General features: G+C 52.2%; 4 protein-coding genes across 5 annotated transcripts; 3 read left to right on the top strand and 1 right to left on the bottom strand.

The window, feature by feature from the left end:
* The first annotated feature begins 84 nt into the window (after positions 1 to 84).
* Positions 85 to 3,738, top strand: Gpaa1 (glycosylphosphatidylinositol anchor attachment 1). Its single transcript, XM_021183387.3, has 12 exons — positions 85 to 298; positions 731 to 910; positions 995 to 1,106; positions 1,318 to 1,465; positions 1,544 to 1,645; positions 1,737 to 1,933; positions 2,011 to 2,207; positions 2,298 to 2,451; positions 2,629 to 2,724; positions 2,845 to 3,035; positions 3,128 to 3,298; positions 3,420 to 3,738. The coding sequence occupies exons 1-12, from the start codon at positions 225 to 227 to the stop codon at positions 3,661 to 3,663; spliced, it is 1,866 nt and encodes a 621-aa protein (XP_021039046.1). The 5' UTR covers positions 85 to 224; the 3' UTR covers positions 3,664 to 3,738.
* A 7,607-nt stretch (positions 3,739 to 11,345) lies between these two features.
* Cyc1 (cytochrome c1) lies at positions 11,346 to 13,757 on the top strand. Its single transcript, XM_021183102.3, has 7 exons — positions 11,346 to 11,518; positions 12,119 to 12,315; positions 12,399 to 12,525; positions 12,627 to 12,784; positions 12,868 to 13,028; positions 13,292 to 13,392; positions 13,471 to 13,757. The coding sequence occupies exons 1-7, from the start codon at positions 11,390 to 11,392 to the stop codon at positions 13,573 to 13,575; spliced, it is 978 nt and encodes a 325-aa protein (XP_021038761.1). The 5' UTR covers positions 11,346 to 11,389; the 3' UTR covers positions 13,576 to 13,757.
* A 1,109-nt stretch (positions 13,758 to 14,866) lies between these two features.
* Sharpin (SHANK associated RH domain interactor) lies at positions 14,867 to 19,071 on the bottom strand. The gene is made up of 9 exons (XM_021183451.3): positions 18,243 to 19,071; positions 17,821 to 17,995; positions 16,114 to 16,236; positions 15,898 to 16,039; positions 15,708 to 15,816; positions 15,477 to 15,630; positions 15,295 to 15,407; positions 15,073 to 15,201; positions 14,867 to 15,001 (listed from the first exon to the last, which is right to left on the bottom strand). The coding sequence occupies exons 1-8, from the start codon at positions 18,438 to 18,440 to the stop codon at positions 15,085 to 15,087; spliced, it is 1,131 nt and encodes a 376-aa protein (XP_021039110.1). The 5' UTR covers positions 18,441 to 19,071; the 3' UTR covers positions 14,867 to 15,001; positions 15,073 to 15,084.
* A 20-nt stretch (positions 19,072 to 19,091) lies between these two features.
* Positions 19,092 to 22,148, top strand: Maf1 (MAF1 negative regulator of RNA polymerase III). Of its 2 annotated transcripts, none has more exons than XM_021183454.3 (8): positions 19,092 to 19,421; positions 20,232 to 20,317; positions 20,411 to 20,539; positions 20,612 to 20,777; positions 20,907 to 21,028; positions 21,113 to 21,232; positions 21,360 to 21,494; positions 21,622 to 22,148. In XM_021183454.3, exons 2-8 carry the CDS (start codon positions 20,235 to 20,237, stop codon positions 21,641 to 21,643), a joined length of 777 nt encoding a protein of 258 aa, XP_021039113.1. In that variant the 5' UTR covers positions 19,092 to 19,421; positions 20,232 to 20,234; the 3' UTR covers positions 21,644 to 22,148. The 2 variants fall into 2 exon arrangements, with proteins under 2 accessions (XP_021039113.1, XP_029325702.1); XM_029469842.2 differs by having other exon boundaries at positions 19,093 to 19,421; positions 20,185 to 20,317.
* The last annotated feature ends 82 nt before the right edge of the window (positions 22,149 to 22,230 follow it).

Below are 22,230 nucleotides of genomic sequence, written 5' to 3'. Positions count from 1 at the left end.
CCCGTACTTCTCCAGCCTACCTCAGTTTTGAGCACGCGCAGAGCTGGCGACCTCTGTTGTGAGCATGCGCAAAATCTGGTTTCCCAACTATCTGCCGCTACCAAGGGTAGTGGCGCGATGGATCCTGGGACCGGAAATTAAGGCAGCACGGAGCGCCGGGTCCGACAGGAACCCTGCGCTTGGAGGTGTCAAGCTGCCGCGAGAGCAGAGCCCCGCGCCCCGCCATGGGTCTCCTGTCGGACCCGGTGCGCCGGCGCGCGCTCGCCCGCATCGTCTTGCGCCTTAACACACCTCTCTGGTGAGGGCCGGCACAGGGGGCGGGACTGGCGGGAACTTGAGCTGCTGTGGCTCCACTCGCGCCTACTGCTCCAGGGTCTGCGACCTCCTTGCAAGTGTCACTCAGACACTGAGCTTGGAGCTCTGGTCCCTATCCATCGCTGATCTAGGGTCTTAGATATTTTTTCCTTTCCGGAGGCAGGATTTCTCTGTGTAGCCCTGGTTGTCCTGGAACTTATTCTGTAGACCAGACTAGCCTCGAATCAGATCCGCCTGTACCCTGCCTCTGCCTCCTGAATGCTGGGATTAACGGCGTGTGCTGCCACTGCCCGGCTTCGGCTCCGGGTTCTTAATGGCTTGGACCATCCCGCTGGACCCTCTGGGTCACGGTGGAAGCCATGAGCTAGCGTTCCAGGTCGGGCTAATTCCGAGCCCCCTCTGTACTCTCTCGCAGTGTGCTGAGCTACGTGGCCGGCATCGCCTGGTTTCTGGCGCTGGCTTTTCCACCGCTAACCCAGCGCACTTACATGTCTGAGAATGCCATGGGCTCCACCATGGTGGAGGAACAGTTTGTAGGTGGAGACCGCGCTCGGAGCTTTGCCCGGGACTTCGCTGCCCACCGCAAGAAGCCGGGGTGAGTGCCTAGCAGCGGGCTGGGGATTTCAGGGGCGGCCGAGACCAGGGAGCTCTACTTAGAGGCTATCTTTTGTGTCTCCAGGGCTCTACCAGTAGCCTGGCTGGAACGGTCCATGCGATCCGTAGGGCTGGAGGTCTACACTCAGAGCTTCTCCCGCAAACTACCCTTCCCGGATGAGACCCACGAGCGCTATGTATTGAGGGAAAGGGGTGTGCCTGGGAGAAAAGCACATTGGAAGGGTAGCCTGGGTTGGGTGTCTTGTTGAAGTGCCCTGGAACCAAGAAACTCTGGGAGGGACGGTCTGAAGAACTTTAGTGGTGGGCATTGAGTACCAGGAAAGAAGACAGGCTTCAGGTTGCCCACTGGAGGGTCTGCTGAGGCTTTCCCATCAAATCTTTGTGCAGATGGTGTCAGGTACCAACGTGTATGGCATCCTGCGGGCCCCACGTTCTGCTAGTACCGAGTCCCTGGTACTTACTGTACCCTGTGGTCCAGATGCCACCAATAGCCAGGCTGTGGGGTTGTTGTTGGCACTTGCTGCCCATTTCCGAGGTGAGGCTCTGGGGCTCTGGTCCGGGAGGATTTGACCAATGCCCCAAGCCCTTTGCTGACCCTGCCTTTGGCTTTCAGGGCAGATTTACTGGGCCAAAGATATAATTTTCCTGGTAACAGACCATGATCTTCTGGGCACCGAGGCTTGGCTCGAAGCCTACCATGACATTAATGTTACAGGTAGGTGTAGCCCTAGTCTTGCTCCCCATCTCTTTCAAGGTAAACCGTGGTCCCTTGTGCCCCCTCTAGTGCTCACTGCTTGCTCCTACAGGCATACAGTCATCTCCCCTGCAGGGCAGGGCTGGAGCCATCCAGGCCGCTGTAGCTCTGGAGCTGAGCAGCGACGTGGTCACCAGCCTCGATGTGACAGTGGAGGGACTCAACGGTCAGCTGCCCAACCTTGATCTGCTCAACCTCTTCCAGACCTTCTGCCAGAAAGGGGGGCTGTTGTGTACACTCCAGGGCAAGGTGGGACCACCCGCTTGGGAGCCTGGGGCCCGTGAGAAGGGGTGAGTCTGTCTGATCCTGTCCCCATGCCTCCAAAGCTGCAGCCCCAGGACTGGACGTCACTCGAAGGGCCGTTGCAGGGTCTGCAGACACTGCTACTCATGGTGCTGCGGCAGGCCTCTGGCCGGCCCCACGGCCCCCACGGCCTTTTTCTGCGCTATGGAGTAGAGGCGCTAACCCTACGTGGCATCAATAGCTTCCGCCAATACAAGTATGATTTGGTGGCAGTGGGCAAGTAAGTTCCCCAGACCCCTTTCCGTGCTCAAGGTCATGTCTAGCCGGGGTGAGAGGATGGCTGGCTCTGACCTGACTGTGCTCCTGGCAGGGCTCTGGAGGGCATGTTCCGCAAGCTCAACCACCTCCTGGAGCGCCTGCACCAGTCATTCTTCTTTTACCTGCTGCCGGCCCTCTCCCGCTTTGTCTCCATTGGACTCTACATGCCCGCCACGGGCTTCCTGCTCCTAGTCCTTGGACTCAAGATATCCTCCACCCTCGTGCTTGCTACTCACTTGTGGCCAAGCTCACTCAGATCCCTTTAACTATAAAGCAGGGATAGTCCTTCATGCTACATATGGTAGGGATAGGGAAGTGAGCCTAAGATCTCCCACCTAGCAAATCACATCCAATGGCTTGTCTGGGTCCTTGACTTGCTCTATGCTCTGGAGCTGTGGATGCAGTTACACCAGGCTGGAGTCAACCCGGAAGAGGCTGGGAAGGCCCCTAGTCCCGGGACTCCACTCTTGCCAACACAGGTGATGCTATACTCTACTGCTCTTAGGATGGGGGTTTTTACGTACCCAGTGCTTTGGTATGTGTCCTTGGGGGTTCCCCTATTCCTCTGGCCTAACTCCAAGTACCCATGTGTCCTGCAGGGTGTGGGCCTGGCCTCACTTATGGCACCCCTGCTGATCTCTCAGGCCATGGGTCTGGCCCTTTATTTCCTGCCTGTGCTGGGCCAACATTTAGCTACTCAGCATTTCCCAGTGGCCGAAGCCGAGGCTGTCGTGTTGACGCTGCTCGCGATTTATGTAGCCGGCCTGGCCCTTCCACACAACACCCACCGGTGAGCAGCTGGGCCGGACAGCTGGAGCTGGTGTCAGGATCCCTGAATATTCAGACGCATTCCAGACTACCCTTGAGTTTCTTTCCTTGTAGAGTGGTCAGCTCACAGGTCCCAGACAGGGGCTGGATGGCACTGAAACTGGTGGCCCTCATCTACCTGGCACTGCAGCTGGGTTGCATTGCTCTCCTCAATTTCTCCCTGGGCTTCCTGCTGGCTGCCACCATGGTCCCTGCTGCTGCACTCACCAAGCCCCATGGGCCCCGGTACGTGCTGGTCAGCCTCTTCTCCACCAGTACCTTTGCCCCTCACCGGGGGGCCAGCCCTCATTTATTCTCTTTCTGGCATCCTCCATGGTGCGTACTTAAATGTTGCCCTTCTCCCCAGGACACTGTATGCTGCCCTGCTGGTAGTGACCAGCCCAGCAGTCACACTCTTCGGTAGCCTGTTCCTGTGGCGGGAGCTGCTGGAGGTACCGCTGTCTCTGGCAGAGGGTTGGCAGCTCTTCCTCACAGCATTGGCCCAGGGTGTGCTGGAACACTACACCTATGGCGCCCTCCTCTTCCCAATACTGGCCTTGGGTCTGTATCCTTGCTGGCTGCTTTTCTGGAATGTCCTCTTCTGGAAGTGAGGTGTCTGGGAAGGAATCCCTCAAGCCTCCATTCTACCTCCTCCCTGGGAAATAAACAAGTGCTGTGTTTCTGTACCTTGGGATCCTGGCCCTCTGTCTTCTCGGAGTCCCTGGCAACTGGCCAGGCGTCCTGCTCGCCTCTTTAGAGGAGCCACCCTGGTCGTGTTCTTGGGTGTTTCTCTCCTGATGGCAGAAGTGGGAGCCCAGCTCCATCAACTTCTGAAGGGGAGCCTCAGTTGGACACTGAAGGGGCAAGGGTAAACCCACTGCCAGCAATCCCTGCAGTCCTGCAGGTGGCCTGCAGGTAGGCAGCCCACATATCTATGCAGTACTGTCTAGTGCTGTGCTAGAAGCGATTCTGGGGCATGAGATAATCCATAGCCAGGGTTTGAGGGCCTGACAGTAGCTGTGGTAACCAGAGACCTAACAGCACCCTCTTAGTTCTGAGCTGAAAGGATAAAGGAGCGGGAGTCTCAGGAGGGTCAGGGTCTGGGCTGTGCTTCTAGCCAAGGCTTTTTGGAGTAGAAGAAACGTGAGGCGCCACCTAAAGTAGCCAAGGTGAGGTGCCCGCCAGAGGCAGAACTCGGCACAGTAGGGAAGGTGGTCCTCAGGTCTAGCCTGGACCCAGAAGCAATAGACTAGGAAAAAGAGGACAACACTGACAAGCCAACACCGACGGAAGCGGGCGGTTGTGACAGGATCCCCAGAAGAAACTACGGTACCTTTTGTGGAAGAAGGAAAGAAGTATGTTCTTTCTGACGTGTTAGGACCATGTCAGTAACTTTGGTGGCTAGTCTAGAGACACATCATGGGATGGCCACAAGACCTTGACCTAAGACACTTTAAAAGTGAAAAGAACCAGGTCTAGAGGTGCCTACACTGCCCAGTAGTGGCTTCAGTGTTTGGAAGGGAGCCTTCTGCCCAAGGAAACTGTAAGATCCATTAGAACCACTCAGGGCCAGGAGACCCTCCTTCTGGGACACCTCTCTGATGGTTCCTGCCTTCCCGTGAGTTGGTTCCTCCTGGCCTGTGGGAGGTGCATTTGGTTTCAGAGAATTTCACTCTGAGCCAGAGTGATGGCCCCGTAGGTAAGAGCATCTGCTCTCCATGTGACGGCCTATCTCACGTGACGTAAAGAGGGCAAACCCCCACAAGTCCTCTGAGCACACATACGCACCCTGTCGTGTATATGCATACACACAAAATGGTTGGTTGTTTTTTATAAACTGAAGGTTTCTTTGGGGGTCCACCGAGGAGACCACTGACCTGCCTGGCAGGAGCCTGTGGCTTACACATGGGGGGACTGTGTGGAAGCTGCTATGACAAGTAGCTCTGCCGTGGGGTTGGCAGGCTCTGGCCCTTTAGGCCCTCCTCCAGCCCTCCTTGCTTCTCTCACCTTTGCACTCTGGAGTGCTACTTCCTAGGTAAATCAAAGGCTGCCCCCTTCTGGCCAGGAAGACTTGTCTGTGTGCCTCTCGTCTCTGAGCTCTTGTCTAGTACAAAATTTCCCTCCCTGCGTCATTGCTGGGCTTTGGACTTAGCAGTTTTTTTTTTTTTTTTTTTTTTTTTTTGGTTTTTCGAGACAGGGTTTCTCTGTGTAGCCCTGGCTGTCCTGGCACTCACTTTGTAGACCAGGCTGGCCTCGAACTCAGAAATCCGCCTGCCTCTGCCTCCCGAGTGCTGGGATTAAAGGCGTGCGCCACCATGCCCAGCTGGACTTAGCAGTTTTTAACAGGACTTTAGCAGTCACTTAAAATGCAAGTGGATGTATATTTATTTGGAGGGATGTACACAGGAAGTTAAACTATTTTCACTAATGTTGTGTACATTTTTCTTTTTTATTGTTGTTGTTGTTGTTTGTTGTTCTTTTTCAAGACAGGGTTTCTCTGTATAGCTCTGGCTGTCCTGGAACTCACTTTGTAAACCAGGCTGGCCTCAAACCCACCACGCCCGGCTTTTTCTTTACTTTTTTTTTTTAATTTATTTTTATTTTATGTGAGTACACTGCAGCTGTCTTCAGACATATACCAGAAGAGGGCATCAGATCCCATTACTGATGGTTGTGAGCCACCATGTGGTTGCTGGGAATTGAACTCAGGACGTCTGGAAGAGCAGTCAGTGCTCTTAACTGCTGAGCCATCTCTCCAGCTGTGGTGTGTGTGTGTGTGTGTATACATATGTATACATTTTTTCAAAATGTGAGGTATCATGACATGACTACAGTAATCCTTACCCTCTGAGGCGGGATTGGGGGACCATGAGTTTGAGGCCAGCGTAGGTTACATAGTGAATCTCTAAACAAAATGGGGAGCAGAAGTGTGGGCAAGGTGGTGTGTGCATGTGGTCCTAGCTGTTTGGAAGGCCTTGAGATAACAGCTTTGTCGTTTGAGGCAAGTCTGGGCAACATAGGGAAACACTGTCAAAACAAAAACCCAAGGTATGATGATTCATATCTGTAATCCTGGCACACAGCCTGATTAGGAGTACTTTGAGCCAGGTCCGAGTATGTGACACACAAAACGATTATAAAGGTGTAATTGAGTTGTGACAGGAATAGGTGTAAAGTCCTAAATGTGTCATTTGGGGGCTGACAGTTGTTCTTGTCCTCTGGCATTCCATTTTAGCTTTCCTAGTCATGGAGTCCAACTTGAGCAGATCACCCTGAATGAAACTGCTAGGCCTACGCAGTCGGCGTTGCCATGGTGCAGTTCTGTAATGGCTAGAGGGATGGAAACAATCCCTCCCCAGAGAGACTGTTCTTTGACTGTCTTAGGGTTTCTATTTCTGCACAAACATCATGACCAAGAAGCAAATTGGGGAGGAAAGGGTTTATTCAGCTTACACTTCCATACTGTTGTTCATCACCAAGGAAGTCAGGACTGGAACTCAAGCAGGTCAGGAAGCAGGAGCTGATGCAGAGGCCATGGAGGGATGTTACTTACTGGCTTGCTTCTCCTGGGTTGCTCAGCCTGCTCTCTTATAGAACCAAGACTACCAGCCCAGAGATGGTCCCACCCACAAGGGGCCTTTTCCCCTTGACCACTAATTGAGGAAATGCCTGACAGTTGGATCTCATGGAGGCATTTCCTCAACTGAAGCTCCTTTCTCTGTGATAACTCCAGCTGTGTCAAGTTGACACACAAAACCAGCCAGTACACTTGACCCATCCATGTTCACTTTCTGAAGCTATGGTCAGAACATAAGAAATCTGGAAGTTGGCTGGGCGTGGTGGCACATGCCTTTAATCTCAGCACTTGGGAGGCAGAGGCAGGCAGATTTCAGAGTTTGAGGCCAGCCTGGTCTACAGAGTGAGTTCCAGGACAGCCAGGGCTACACAGAGAAACCCTGTCTCCAAAAAACAAAATAACAAAAAAAAGAAAGAAAGGAAGTTGGGGCATAAAGCTCTGTTGGCATTGTGTGTGTGTGTGTGTGTGTGTGTGTGTGTGTGTGTGTGTGTGTGTGTGTGTATTTTCGAGGCAGAGTTTCTGTATAGCCTGTGGCTGTCCTGGAACTCACTCTGTATAACAGCCTGGCCTGAAAGACCTCAGAGATCTACCTGCCTCTGCCTCCCAAATACTGGGATTAAAGGCATGCGCCCCCACAGCCCCACTAGAGCAGGGTATATTTTTGAAGCAGGAAGGATGGGTTGCTTGTCTTGCCATGGCCTGTAATGAAGGGTCAAGGCACTGAGAGTCCAGGGTGGACAACTGGGGAGGCCTGGAGCTAAATGGGAAGCTCTGTTACCCCAGGAGCCACCCCATGCTCACATCGAGTATCCAGCCAAGACACCACTTCTGATGCCAACCCATGTAATTCCACTTCTTGAATATGGCAGGGTAATTTGTCCACTCCTTGTCTTGCATGTCCCCTCTATCCAGTGCCCCTCACAGCTCCCCAGACCTTAGGAGAGCCTTTCAGTGGAGTTAACACTTGATCTCCTAAGAGTCCATATTACTGTGTGGCTATTTCCTCTTGGCTTGATGCAGTCAGTGGCCTCTTGAAACAGATTTGAGTGGCTGTGGTGACCTATAGAAGCCCTTGGCCAGCCAGTGGGTGCGGGTAGTGCCTCTGACTCTCTTGCCTACCTGTAGGACCCCTTTCCTCCTAGTGGGTTGCCTTATTCAGGCTTAATGTGATGCCATGTGCCTGGGCTAAGGCTAACTTGTTATGCAATGTTTGGATGTCCTTGGAAGCTCTTTTCTGAGGGGAACCAGAGGAGAGGGGTAGGCCTGAGAGAAAAGGGAAATTGTCGGGATAGCTTGAGGGAAGGGGAAAGAGGAGAAACTGCAGTCGGGATGTAATGTGTCACACAAGAAGAAAGAAGAAAAGATCTTGGCCAACAAACATGGCGATGAAGTGACCAGAAATATATATACAGCAGAAACCTAGGGCTACAGTAATGGGGCGATTTACATTCCCTTTTGGGGTGCAGAGGGCCCCGGTACCCTTAGGGGACTCTCCTTTGACATTATAGTCATCATGCCCTCTTACCCATCTGCACACTATGTTAGATTACATGAGAAAAGCGTTGGCAGGCTGGAGCGCCGTGGCAGCTCTGTAAGTAACCCCAGGCCCGCTCGCTTCCTCACCAAGCTTGACTGGCTCGGATGTGAGTGAAGGGACGCAGGTGGCAGGTGGCAGGACTCTAAACCCAGAGAGCTTGCCCAGGCCCACGTCCACTTGTATATTCTCAGAGGGATGGGCTTGTTTCATCTGGCCTTGGGGCTTGAGCTATTTTATTTTCTGTGTTAGAGAGCCAGTTTTCTGTTAGAGCCAAACAACAGTGAAAATGGTGGCTTTTCTCCCACTGCTGGGCTCCTTCCTGAGTGGTTGAAGGTGCTTGGTCTCTGTCGGGCTCTTTCTCTGTTTGGAGTGAACAGTCATGTATTGTACACACCCCACAGGGAGATGTGAAACAATGTTCCTTGTCACATGTCTCTCCTGCTTCGTCCCCACCTGCCATGGTGGGAACTCTCACTGATTCCAGGCCAGGCTGCCTCCTTATGGGCTTCAGCCATCACAGAGATTTGTCGTGGCACACTGAGTGTGAAGCTCTTCACGGGTACTCAAACTGCTCGCTTGTCTCCTGAGCCGGCAGTCAGCTCTCACCTGCCTTGGAAGAAGCTTGTCATCACCCCCCACCACCACCACCCAAATCCCTGTACCCCTCAGCGCTCACTGCCCACCCTCTATTCCTCTTCCAGCCATGGTCAGAATTAGTCGGCTTTTCTGCTTTTGTGTACTCGCCCGGTTAGGTGAATGGAATCATATACATGTGGTCTTTTTTTTTTTTTTTTTTTTTGGCTTTTTCGAGACAGGGTTTCTCTGTATAGCCCTGACCTCACTTTGTAGACCAAGCTGGCCTCGAACTCAGAAATCTGCCTGCCTCTGCCTCTCAAGTGCTGGGATTAAAGGCGTGTGCCACCCCTCCCAGTTTTTTGTTTGTTTGTTTGTGGTCTTTTGTGTCTGATTTCTACTTCATGTGGTGAGCTCGGTTCACGAATGCTGGTGTTTCTTCCATGCTTCACATCTCACACTAGAATGAAAAAGTCCACCTATATGGGTGTGCCATGCTATGTCTATCCACTCACCAGCTGGTAGACAAAGACGGGTTGTTTCTGTCTTGAGCTACTGAGAATAGTTTTGATAGGGGCTGGAGAAATGGTTCAGTGGTTAAGAACGCTGTCTGCTAAGTTCAGAGGTCCTGAGTTCAATTCCCAGCAACCACATGGTGGCTCACAACCCTCTGTAATGGGATAGGTAAAAGAAAATTATTCCCAAGAACCTACATCCAATTGTATCTAAGCAACTGGTTAATAGATTAACAAAGTATAAGCAAGCAAGATATTTTTTTTTCTCAGTCAGTTTCTCTTACTGGTAGGCTGCAATTTGCTGTTACAAAGAAAGGGTCATTTATTTTATTATTTATCTTAAAAGCAATCTTATTAAAATCTCAAAAGAATCACAAATCTAAATTTATATATATATATATATATATATATATATATATATATATATATATAAAATAGTCATTCCTATTTTAAATCATCAGGGTGCACACCTACTCATTAACAATTTTTTTAATTACATCATACCAGGAAGCTAAGGGCAAAAATGGGTATGAGACATTAGTCACCACCTTGCTCACCAGCCCAGACCTAGCAAGAAAGGCAGGCCAGCTATTTCAGCTACTACTAGATAGGCTACCATTGTTCTTGTTCCTTGACTTCAAAAAATCCCTGGCTCAACTCTTTAGACTGTGCCTTTCTGAACTTTTTGAAATTGTTCCCCAAGATTTTCTACATCAAAGCCACTACCAAAAAAAAAAAAAAAAAAGACTCAAGTGTTGGGATTAAAGGAGTATGCCACCATATTGATCTTTATTTGATTTTATATGCATGGTGTGTGTGCATGTGGGGTGTGTGTGTGTGTGTGTGTGTGTGTGTGTGTGTGTTTGCATGATCCCATGGCATATATGTGGAGATCAGAGAACAATCTACAGAAATGAGTTCTCAGCTTCTATTATGTAGATTCCAGGAAGTGAACGCAGGTCCTCAGGTTTGGTGGCAAGCACCAGTACCTGATGGAGCATCTCACTGGCCTTTTTGTTGTTATCTGTTTTGTTGTTGTCCAACTGTAATCTGTTGCTGTTTTTACCATGTTGTCTTGGCTGACCTGCTATTCTTTATGTAGCTCAGGCTGGCCTTGAGTTCTTGTCAGTATTCCTACCTCAGTTTCCCTAATGCTGGGTTTATATGGAGAAGCCACCAGGCCAGCTTTATTCGTTTTTGGTTTTTGGGGAACTTTAAAAGTTAGTTTTTCTCTTTAATGTGGGGGAGCATATGTGTGTTGGATATGGAACCCAAAGTTTTGTGCACACTGGGCAAACACCCAACCAAATTACATCCTTTAAATTAAGTATCCTTCAGTACTTGAAGCATTTTGAGAACAGAGGATTTGAGTCTAAGGCAGGGCTTCCTCGGAGATAGTTTCTAATAATTTATTCTTCATTTCCAGTTTTTAAGTCAGGCTTTCTTGAAGACTGATATATCAGATAAATTGCTTCATGTGGTTAAACTCATCATTAGAGTCACCCTAAAAGTAATGGCAAAGGAGGAATTCCTGCATTGCAGAACTTCAAACGACCATGTTCGTGTCCATGTAGATTTTAAAAAAGGGTAGCACCAAGTGCCACCGTGATCAGTCCCTTACATCCAGAGGGAGCTGCAGCTTATCTTTGTAATGGACGGGTACCCCCACTTCGATATGCTCTCATTAAGAAAATTGAATTATGGACTTTATATGAGGGTTTAAAAGAAAGTTAATCAGGGGAAGTTTCTATGCTGGGTCGCCTGTGGAGCAGGGTAGAGCTGCTGTTAACCCCACACTGGCCATGGATGTGCAAGCTCTCGGAAGACTGTCCAGTGGCTCAACTGGAGGGCGGGATTCGCGGGGCCGAGGTGAAGGAACTGGGGATATAGTAGAGAAGCCAGAAAAACAAACAAACAAACAAACAAACAAAGCAGGTGTTGTTATTGTAATTAGAGTTGCGGTCAGGCTCAACCCAGACTAGAGGAGCTGGGCAAGGGACAGTCCTGTTCCACTGATGGACAGCTCCCTACCCAGCTCCGCCTAGGCCCGCCCACTGTGTTGCTCTCGCGTGGTCTGAGCTCTCGTCGGCCCGCAGGGGCCGACGGGAAGGGCGGCCGCACTAAAGGGGGCCGACATGGCGGCGGCGGCGGCTTCGCTTCGCCGGACGGTGCTGGGCCCGCGGGGCGTGGGGCTTCCAGGTGCAAGTGCTCCGGGCCTGCTGGGCGGCGCGCGGTCCCGGCAGCTTCCATTGCGGACACCGCAGGTGAGTCCTGGCGCGGGCCCCGTCCATCGCGCGCCCCTCAGCCCTGAAGGTCACGGCGGGGAGGCTCCGGGCGCGCGCCGGCATCAGTCTCCTGCGTTCCTCCTACGACTGGACGGGGTCCCCGCCGCCGGGCCGGCACACCCAGAAAGCCGGTCTGGGTGCCCACGCCTTGGAGTGGCAGGGCATTGTTGCTCTGAGCCCAGGGTCCGACTGTGATGGGGTTGGGACGGGAGATTGCAGCGAAGGGCTCGCCCGGAGCGACTGCCGAACCCGACCTGGCGGATACCCTGCAGTGACCCCAGCTTGACCTCAGCGGCCTGCAGGTGAACTTGGTCCACTGCAGTGCTCTGGGTCACTTAGGCTTGTCTCCTGGGTTAAGTTCCACGAACATTCTTCATTTGCCCTCCAGAGCCGAGCCGTGGCCGAGGGGTCGGCTGCAGTAAGGAATCCAGCAGGCAGTGGGCACGGTGTGTGCCTTGGGCGCTCTGCGTGCGGTGGTAGCCAGTGCGGGGTGGAGGTGGAGCGGAAGACATGGGCGTTCATTCAGATCCCCAGGTGGGCTGCTGGGGTCTTGGCAGGTGCTGAGCGGGGCTCTTGCAGGCAGTGTCCTTGTCCTCGAAGTCTGGCCCTTCTCGAGGCCGAAAGGTGATGCTGTCAGCGTTGGGCATGCTGGCCGCGGGGGGTGCAGGGCTAGCTGTGGCCCTTCATTCTGCCGTGAGTGCCAGTGACCTGGAGCTGCACCCCCCCAGCTACCCATGGTCTCACCGTGGCCTCCTTTCCTCCTTGGACCACACCAGGTGGGTGTGTTGCGGCGGGGCTGGGGGTGGAAGTTCCCGGGTGAATTCGAATCTTCAGTTCCTCTAATCCTTTCTCTCTTTAGCATTCGGAGGGGTTTCCAGGTATACAAGCAGGTGTGCTCTTCCTGCCACAGCATGGATTATGTGGCGTACCGCCACCTGGTGGGAGTGTGCTACACGGAGGAAGAAGCCAAGGCGCTGGCTGAGGAGGTGCGGAGGGTGGGGGGTGGGCACGAGAGAAGGTGGAGATACAGGGATTGTGGTTTCAACTGTGAGGGACTAAAAGGTTGTAATGGGGTTCTTGGTGTTAGGTGGAGGTCCAGGATGGCCCTAATGATGATGGGGAGATGTTCATGCGGCCAGGGAAGTTGTCTGACTATTTCCCAAAACCATACCCCAACCCTGAGGCTGCAAGAGCTGCTAACAATGGAGCTTTACCCCCTGACCTCAGCTACATCGTTCGAGCTAGGTACTTGGGCTGCCCAGAGTATGGGGCTAGAAAGGGAGGGAAGCCAGCTTCTGTTAGAGACTAAGCCCTGGGTCTGGTTCTAGGCATGGTGGTGAGGACTACGTATTTTCCCTGCTCACTGGCTACTGTGAGCCCCCCACTGGGGTATCATTGCGAGAAGGCCTCTATTTCAACCCTTACTTTCCTGGCCAGGCCATTGGCATGGCTCCTCCCATCTACACAGAAGTCTTGGAGTATGATGATGGTGAGTGTAATTTGCCATGGGTCCTCTCCTGCTCCTAGCATGCTTCCCTGATATTTCTGGGTCTGGAGGTCCATCTCCCTTCTCATCTGGAGGGCTTATTGACTGCATATTTAAAGAGGCTTTGGGGACAGCTTTCTTAGTCCTGTAAGGTTCCTATCCCTGTGAAGTCATGGATATGGCTAATCCCTGCCTCTGTACACTGAGGGTTACCCTGGATTGGCCCAAGCCCCCAAAGGTAGCCTCGCTATTTGTTCTTGTCCCAGGCACCCCAGCTACCATGTCACAAGTAGCTAAGGATGTCGCCACTTTCCTTCGCTGGGCATCAGAGCCAGAGCATGACCATCGAAAACGCATGGGGCTCAAGGTAAACGGTTGGGCAAGGGTCACAGTGGGCAGTTGGGGGGTCTTTCCTGTGTCTTTTCTGAGCTCTCTTTGTTCCCAGATGTTGTTGATGATGGGCCTGCTGCTGCCCCTGACCTATGCCATGAAGCGGCATAAGTGGTCAGTCCTGAAGAGTCGAAAGCTGGCTTATCGGCCACCCAAGTGACCCTGTTGAGTATCTGCTTGTCATCTTGCCAGAACAAGCTCTCAGCAGCCCAGGAACAGTCAGTCCATGGCCTTTTCAGGCCTGGCCCTTTTCATCAGATACAAGGGCCAGGAGACCAGACTCTTGCTTCTGATCTTCCTTCAGCCCTCAGTGTGGGAATAAATTAAGTTTCTCAAAATACACATTTTAGCTGGTCAATGACTAAAACATTTTTTCAATGGAACCCCGGAACCCATATTTCTCCACAATATTGTTTCCTGTGCCGCCCAGTATCTGGGAGTTATTGACATGCGCCAGAATGCAAAACCTGGCAGCACTGTTTGCATGGGAGAGATGGCTCAGTGGTTAAGAGCACTGGCTGCTTTTCCAGAGGACCCTGGGTTCAGTTCCCAGCACTTAACATGGTAGCTCAAAACCATCTGTCTCCAGTCTCGAGGGCTCTAACACCCTCTTTTGGCCTTCAAAGGCACTGCATGAATGTAATACAAAGGTGTCCATGTAGGCAAAGCACCCATGTATTTTGTTTTTGTTTTTTTAATCTCAAAAGGCAGCACCATTCAGCAGAGTGGGTATGCCTTGGGAGAGGTAGAAAGGGGCTGTAAAGAGTGAACAACTGCATCCATACTGAGGCAGTAGAAAACCTTTATCAAGTAGAAGACCTGGAAAAGCAGCACCAATGGGCAGGATGGGAAGTTCTCAGACGGTCAAGCAATTGGGAGTAGACAGAGGGTACCTGCATGTCTTTAGTTTTGGCTGGACAGATAAGAGGGTTGTGTTGGAGATGTATCTGTCAGGGAACAATACCTAGTAGTCTACAGTGCAGCTACATAGTACATGTAGGACAAATTGACAGTCACTAGATCCATGAAGCATCTCGGTGCCTAGGGCAGTGTGATAGCTAGTCAGGAGGATCACAAAGGCAGGAGACTCAAGACTCCCAGTGCTCAAACACCCTAAGTGGGGAAGGAAAAATACTCAATCCTACTGTTGGGATACTGGCTGAAGCAGCTAAAAATAATGGTGATTGCAATATAGGAGGGTTTGAGAAGGGCAACAATGGAGCCAGGGATAGTGGCAGGAACTCCTAGCAGGAGGCTAGAGGCCTGTAAAGTGGTCCCAGTATTATGTTCTATGACCACTGGGACTTGATTCTAAGTGCACTCTTCAGGAGTCTCCTGGTTGTGGTTTGGGGAATCCCACCAGCTACTGACAGAAACAAGGCAGAACCTTGTTTCCTTGCTCTCAGGGAGCTGGGCTAGTACAACTCCACATCCAAGAATAGAACACAGGCTGGCTCTTATGAAGCTTTAATTACTTGTGGCCCCTGTTGTTTAACACTGGCATCTCTGTCCCCAACAAGCAGCAGTCCCCTGCAAAGTTCAAGTGGTGGTTGGGCCTGTGACAGGAGGGCCATATTCTCTGTAACCTGAGGAAAAAGATCGGTTACTCCTGTTTATTCTACACTGTTTCCTCTCATCCCCACCCAGACTCTTGTACCTTTGGTGGCTTCTAGGTGGAAGCTGCAGCAAGGGGATCCCAAGCACAGGGCCTTTGGGTGCTACACATCTCACAGCCAGGGCGGTTTGAGGCATTGATGAAAGTGCAGGAAGGGCAAGACCAGCCAGGCTAGGAGGATGGGAAGACTGTTGATGCTTCTAGTTCTTCCAATGCCCACAGCTGCCCATATCTGGCCCACACCCAGACTGGTTATTTGCCCACCTGAGAGGGACTTGGGAGACTGGAACTGGACGGCTGGAGGTCATGAGGCAGCCCCAGTGACTGAGGAAGCAAGCCTAATTTCCTGTCCATCTTGGAGTTTTGAAGGCTTTGTCCTATAATAGAGAAGGCTCAGGGCCATCTCAAGACTACACCCCACCTTTCTTACCCAATTAAGTACTAACCTGAAACTTCTCTGGGGGCCGAGAGCAAGTAAAGAAAAGCAGGGTCTCCATCTTGAGAGACCCCATAGGAAGCAAGGCTTCGTTCAGGCATACACAGGCACCGCCCAATGACCCAGCGCTGCACAGCTGGTGGGAAACCGAACTCTGAGAACACCTAAGGTCAGAACATGAGGGCTAGGCAGCGTCACTCACCAGAATCCCTGCTGCACGTTTCCCGACGCCCATGCTCACCTGTTCCTGGAGGGCTGCGATGGAGCAATGTGGGTGGATCTTCAGTGAGACATGGGCAGACGATGAAGAGGACAAAACCGATGTGGCATCTTCAACTGTGACTTGTAGCCTAGGTCAGAATATAGATCAGGGTGTTGGACAGTTAACTTGGGAGGGTCAGGAAGGCAGAGTAAGCAAGACCAGGTCTTACCTTATGGGACCTGGTGGGAACCAGGCCTCCATGAGCTGGACATTGAGAGCCACATGATGCTGTGCCAGGACTGCTGCCACTTGGGCTGCTGCTTTCTCATCCCCACCTGCAATGGCCTGGGACAGGCGTGTAGCCAGCTCTTCTACAGGGAGAAAAGACAGCTATCACAACTAGACACTAGCCACAAACCCCCAACTTCTTCCAATTTGTCTTTACCTTTTTTGAAGTTTCCAGAACTTTGAGGAAGATCCACCTCAGGTTGGGTTGCTTTAGGTATTTGAGCCATAGACGAACATGGTGGAGAAATGGGGCACATTGCTGGGGCTGGGCTGCCACTGCCTAAGAGGGAAGATGTGGATTAGGCTAGTGGTATCCAATCTCAGGTTTTTAGGCCTTCTCTGCCTCATCCCACTATCCTTAGGCCATAATTCAGGCTAATCTTCCTCTCCCAGCCTCGGCCCTCAAAACAAAAACAACTCTCAGTTGGAGAGAGATGGGGCTTTTTTGTGTGTAGCATGGGTGTTCTGGAACTCACTGTAGATCAGGCTGGCCTCGAACTCAAAGATCCCTGCCTCATGAGTTGCCAGGAATTAAAAGCATGCACCACCACTGCCTGGCTTAAAGTGCTTTTCATACAGACATAGACCTGAGAGTTCAAATTCCCCAAACCATATAAATCCAAGCATGGAAGTATAGATCTGTAATCCCAGTGTTCATATGGTGAGTGAGTTGGGGGCAGAGGCAAGAGAATGAAACTCCGCAACAAGGTGGAAAGTGAGGATTGCTCTCTGACTTCTATATGTGCTATGTACATGTATGCCTCTATACAAATACATGCGCACCACAAATACAGACACACACTCGCATGTGCACACACACACACACAGGAAAAAAGAAAAAAAGTAGTCCCCAGTTGGATGGTACACATCTATAACACCAACACTCCGGGAGAACAGGTAAGAGGGTCACTGACAGTTCAAAACCAACTTGGGCTACACAGTGAATTTGAGATCAACCTGTAATTCACATTGAGACCTTGTCACAAAGAACAGTATTAAGGGTTGGGTACACACATCTGGCAAATGAATGACAAGAGAAAGTCTCTCTTTCAATGCTAAGGTACCCAGGTCTCTCTCATGTCAGGCTCAGGGCTTCCTCCGGTGTTTGTGGGCTTTCCTACCTCTTACCAGGGCACGGTCTACATCAACTTGTGGGTTTCAATGCTTTGGGGAGTCGAATGACCCTTTCACAGGGGTCACCTAAGACCACTGGAAAACATACTTACACATTACAATTCATAACAGTGGCAAAATTACAGTTATTAAAGTAGCAATGAAAATAAATGTATGGCTGGGGGCCATACTGTATTAAAAGGTTGAAGCATTAGAAGGTTGTGAACCGCTGGTCTGCATCCAAGGCCCTCTTCTCTCTATGCTTCTCCTGGTGACTTTGGGTGACCTCTCCAACTCCCAGTCTTTACCTCTCCAGAGTCCCAGCCATGTCCATGCTTTTCCAAGCAGGCACTGGGTATAAGCCTCATACTAAGTGGTTCTTCTAGCTCAGTCTTAATCACTAACTCTTCCATTTGAACAACCACAAGACCTATCAATTCCATCTCCTAAGATCCTCTGGCCTCCTTTAACCTTGTCTACACTGTGGAGTTTCTATCTTTAAGTCTCTGTTATTTTTCTGTTATTTTTCCACTGAATACAATCCCATTTTCCTTAAACTCTTAGTCCTGCAGCAATGCTTGCTCTTCCTTTTCTCACTTGTCTGGTACTGGGGTCAGCTCTTGAACCTCTTATTTCTCCACTTACTTCCTCTTGGGAGCCTTCCTAGGTGCCCAGCTTTTCCATCACTACCCCCAACCACGACCAGGTGGCCCGGACATATTCAAATAAGCATTTATTTCACAACACTGACCATTTTGTCCTTCTGCGGTGGCATCTCGCACCAGTGCTGCCCACTGCTGTGCTTCCTCGGGGTCGAGGAAGTGCACGCTCAAGGTTCCAGGACCTCCAGGGGGAGGCTGCAGCTCGTGTTGGTTAGGCCCACGGACGGTGTAACAAATAGCCTCCAAGGGCCATTCTAAACTGACCTGAACAGGGAAGAGTACTCGGTCGGTGGTTCCTCTTCGTTACCCACACGAATGTGAAAGGAAAAGGAACTAGGTAATCTTTACGGCTCTGAACTTTACTCGCCTGTTATCTTACCAATCCCTCACAAGATCTGTAAATTAGGTATCAGCATTATTCCCACTTTTACAGGCAAAGAAAAATAACTGCTTAAGGACTGTCGTCAAGGTAATCGAAATTAAGTTGATTCCAGAATCGGGCCACACTCACCGCCCCAGGCTCGGTGCCTAACAGTCCTAGCCGGAAGCGTCCAGGCCGATCAGGGTCGGCTTTCAATTGCAGCTTCCGCGGCTGCGCTTCGGCATCCTGTCCAGCGCCCAGGGGCCTGACCGCCGCGTGCACTGCCAGGAGCACCACAGGTGAGGCAGGGTCTGCAGCCACTGCCGCACCGCCGGCGGGCGGCGACATTTCTGGTCCGGCGGAGTCCTGACTCTCCGAGAGCGCTTCCGTGATAGAGAACTGTCGAGTACTTCCGCCGGCCAGAAACTCAGACTGTGAGCCTCGGTTCCGGATGCCCCAGAGCGTGGAGAACAAGAAGGACCCGGTGCTGCGCACTACCAGAGCCTGATGGCTCGCTAAGCGATAGGGATGGTTCCAGATCTCCAGACACGGTCCGGCCAAGCTAGTCACCTTTCAGCAGGACCCGGGACAGTGTCACAGACCGGTCACCGGTCACAAAAAGAAGGCAAGGATGAACTTTTCTCAAAGGTTTGAACGAACGACAGCTGCTGCCCGACATAAGACAATACCAGTTCCCGGGACGAACCAGGCACCAGTGCACACAAACATACACAAGCACAGTAGAGGCTCTTCGTAACCGTGGACCACTCTAGGAAGAGGGTTGGCTCCTGGGGGCGGGCCGGGTATGATTCTAACCAATCAACAGCAAGAGGGGAGGCGGGTTCGTAAGCGAGGGCGAGACAGACAAACTATGCAGCCAGTAGAAGTGGAAGGTGAGGCCGAGTGGCGGAGGAGTCCACCAATAAGGTTTCTCGTAGTCTGGCCCTGTGGTTAAAGTGGACCATTCAGAGGAGTGGGGTTGGGCCCGTCGGACGCTTGTTGTTGTCGGGTCGGGGGAGGCGGAGGTCGCTGTTTCGTTCTCTGGCTGGTACGATCTCGGCGGTCCGCGGCAGGTCGGTCGCGAAAGCGGGCGTTGCAGGGGGGCGAGGCTATGTCGTGGCTGCAGCCCGTATGGGCCGGCAGGGCCTGGAGTAACGGGACGTCGCCGCGAAGCTTCTTCCCCCGGATACAGTGCGGCCCGAGTGGAGGCCGCGGCGCCGCCCTCCAGTCCTGAGGAACCCGCGCTGCGCAAAGCCCGCGCCGCCGTCACCTCGGCACCGACACTAAGCAACCCGTCTAGCCTGGCTTGATCTTGCCCAATTCTGGCAGGTGGGTGTCCGCCTTGTGCGCCAAGCGGTCCGGGCTTGCGGGAACCACAGTCCCCGGCGGGCCTCGCGCTGCTGTAGTGCCTCATGGGACTTGTAGTTCTAATGCTGCTTGGGACCGGAGCGCCTCTCTTGGTGCACTGCCTCCTGGGGCTTGTAGTTTCCCGCTACGAATCTGTTGGTGCCTCTAGGCTTGCAGGGCAGCAATGCCAGGAGACCGCTGGCCTGAGCCAGCAGAGGTGGTGTGTCCGCCCATCCTACACACTTCGACGTACGAAGTACGAATTAGGCATACTTGCAAATAGAATTGAAGAATTCTTGGGTTTCTTCCTCTTGACAGGAAGCAGTGAAGTAACCCATAGAATCCGGGAGGAGCACCCATACAGGTGACCCTCAAGGCTTGAAACCCCAGATGCCCGGTTCCGAACCGGATAGCAGGTTCTTATTGAGGACCTTATAACAGTCTGAGGATGCCTGCAGAATGCCAATGGAGTAGGAATGTCGAGAGTGGGTGGGCCCCCCAGCCAGCCCCAGTATATGTAGTACTTGAGATTGAGCTAGAACCTGGACATGCCATGCTCAGGTGATAGGATCATTTCCCTGTCAGCCAGTGCTGAGTTCTCAGGGGCAGGTAAGGTGAGGAAGAAGAGCTCCATGGTGGACTCAAGGTTAGCTCGAGCTGCAAACAGTACTCTGCTAGTGGGTGGAAAGGCTGAAAGTGGAGCCCTTTGGAGCTAGGTAGCCATGCTGGCTTCCCACATTCCCAGGTAGTGCTGCCCTAGTCCCACTGGCACAAGAATCTCCCTTCCCAAAGGACATGAAGCTATTGGAGAACTCCAGCTTTGAGGCCATCAACTCACAGTTGACAGTGGAGACTGGAGATGCCCATATTATTGGCAGGTGAGGCTGGAGGCTCTGGGGATCAGTCTGTCAGAGATCACTATCGTGGTCCTCGGGATTAGCATGCTTCATGACTCTGCCTGTGTTCTTTAGGATTGAAAGCTACTCGTGTAAGATGGCGGGAGATGATAAACATATGTTCAAGCAGTTCTGCCAGGAGGGCCAGCCCCATGTGTTGGAGGCACTGTCCCCACCCCAAACTTCAGGCCTCAGTCCCAGCAGGTAAGCTGAAGTGGAGACTACCTTCTGGGGTATGTGGGACAGTGGGCAAGGCTGACATTTATCTCTGTTCAGACTGAGCAAGAGCCAGGGTGCTGAGGATGAGAGTCCTCTAAGCGACAAGTGCAGCCGCAAGACCCTCTTCTATCTGATTGCCACCCTCAATGAGTCCTTCCGGCCAGACTATGACTTCAGCACAGCCAGAAGTCATGAATTCAGCCGAGAGCCAAGCCTCCGCTGGGTAAGGATGGACAGAAGGGCCCCAAGCCATGCATGCGGTCCTTCTCATTGCCATCCCCACTTGGTGTAGGTTCTTGGGCTCTCCCTGCTGCCCTGGACCCTTGTCACCCCTGACTGTCACCTCCTGTAGGTGGTCAATGCAGTCAACTGCAGCCTGTTTTCAGCTGTTCGTGAAGACTTCAAGGCCCTGAAGCCACAGCTGTGGAATGCAGTGGATGAGGAGATCTGCTTAGCTGAGTGTGACATCTACAGGTGGGCTCACGTCTTTGCAGCTGGGCATGCACATGTGTATGGCAGTGGGGACCTCATCAACCCTCTGCTGTTTTCTCTTTTCAGCTATAACCCAGATCTAGACTCGGACCCCTTTGGGGAAGATGGAAGCCTCTGGTCATTCAACTATTTCTTTTACAATAAGAGACTGAAGCGAATCGTCTTCTTTAGCTGCCGCTCCATCAGGTTGGTACTTTGCCACCTCACCTTCTCCAGTTCCCTCTTCAACTCAGATCATTCCTTAAGTGGGTCCACTCTCCCTGGGGCAGCCTGGAAAAGGAGATTCTAAGTCTGCTGTCTCTCTCCCACCCAGTGGCTCCACCTACACACCCTCAGAGGCAGGCAATGCACTGGACTTGGAACTGGGGGCAGAGGAGGCTGATGAAGAGAGTGGAGGTGGAGGCGGTGAGGGCAGGGCAGAGGAGACCAGCACCATGGAGGAAGACAGGTGTGGTGGTGGCTGTGGCCATGGCGCTATCCTTGGGAGCCTGGAATGGGTGGGACAGATCAGGGTTCCTTCTGTCTGGTCTGGGTGCTATCTCCTAAAGGCCTACTGTGCGCCAACTTCTGCCTAGGGTCCCAGTGATCTGTATGTGATGAGAAGAAGCAGAGGTCTCAGCTTCATCCAGCTCTGACCAGTCCCTGGACCTGTCTACCTGAGGCGCTCCAGAGCTTCCCCAGATGCTGGCTATGCCTTGGCACTGACACCGTCCTGGCGCTGTCCAAGGCTATCCCTGCGTAGCCCTTTGGTTTCAGCCTGTGGATGTCCACTCACCCCTGCAGGCTCCTACTGCCCATGCTGTGGCTGGATTAAACAGCACGGGGTCTGATAGAAAACGGGACTGCTCTGCACCAACAGCCTGTCACAGACAGGACAGCTGGACCACAGAGTTTATTTTTGTATTTCTTATTGGGCCTGTACACTCCAGCTCTAAGGGCCAGTAGTTTGAAGCCCTATAAGTGGTGCCCAGTGTTCATGGGGTCTGGTCTTTGACCGGCTTCTGGTGCCCACTTTTGTCTCCCACTTTACCAGGTGGGCCACATGCACTGAGTGTCACTTTGCTGCAGCTCATTTGTTTCCAATAAAAGTTTCTGTGACTTAGATGGAACTTGGGAGTTTGTGGGGGCGGGGCCTGCGTCGTGGGGCGGGGCCTGCGTCGTGGGGCGGGGCTGGTAGCTTTGGT

The sequence above is a fragment of the Mus caroli genome, unplaced genomic scaffold (genome assembly GCF_978045245.1).
Source record: "Mus caroli unplaced genomic scaffold, Mus_caroli_1 scaffold_16, whole genome shotgun sequence".
NCBI classification, from domain to species: domain Eukaryota; kingdom Metazoa; phylum Chordata; class Mammalia; order Rodentia; family Muridae; genus Mus; species Mus caroli.
Note: the sequence above shows the minus strand (reverse complement) of the source record. Positions and strands in the feature narration are given on the sequence as shown.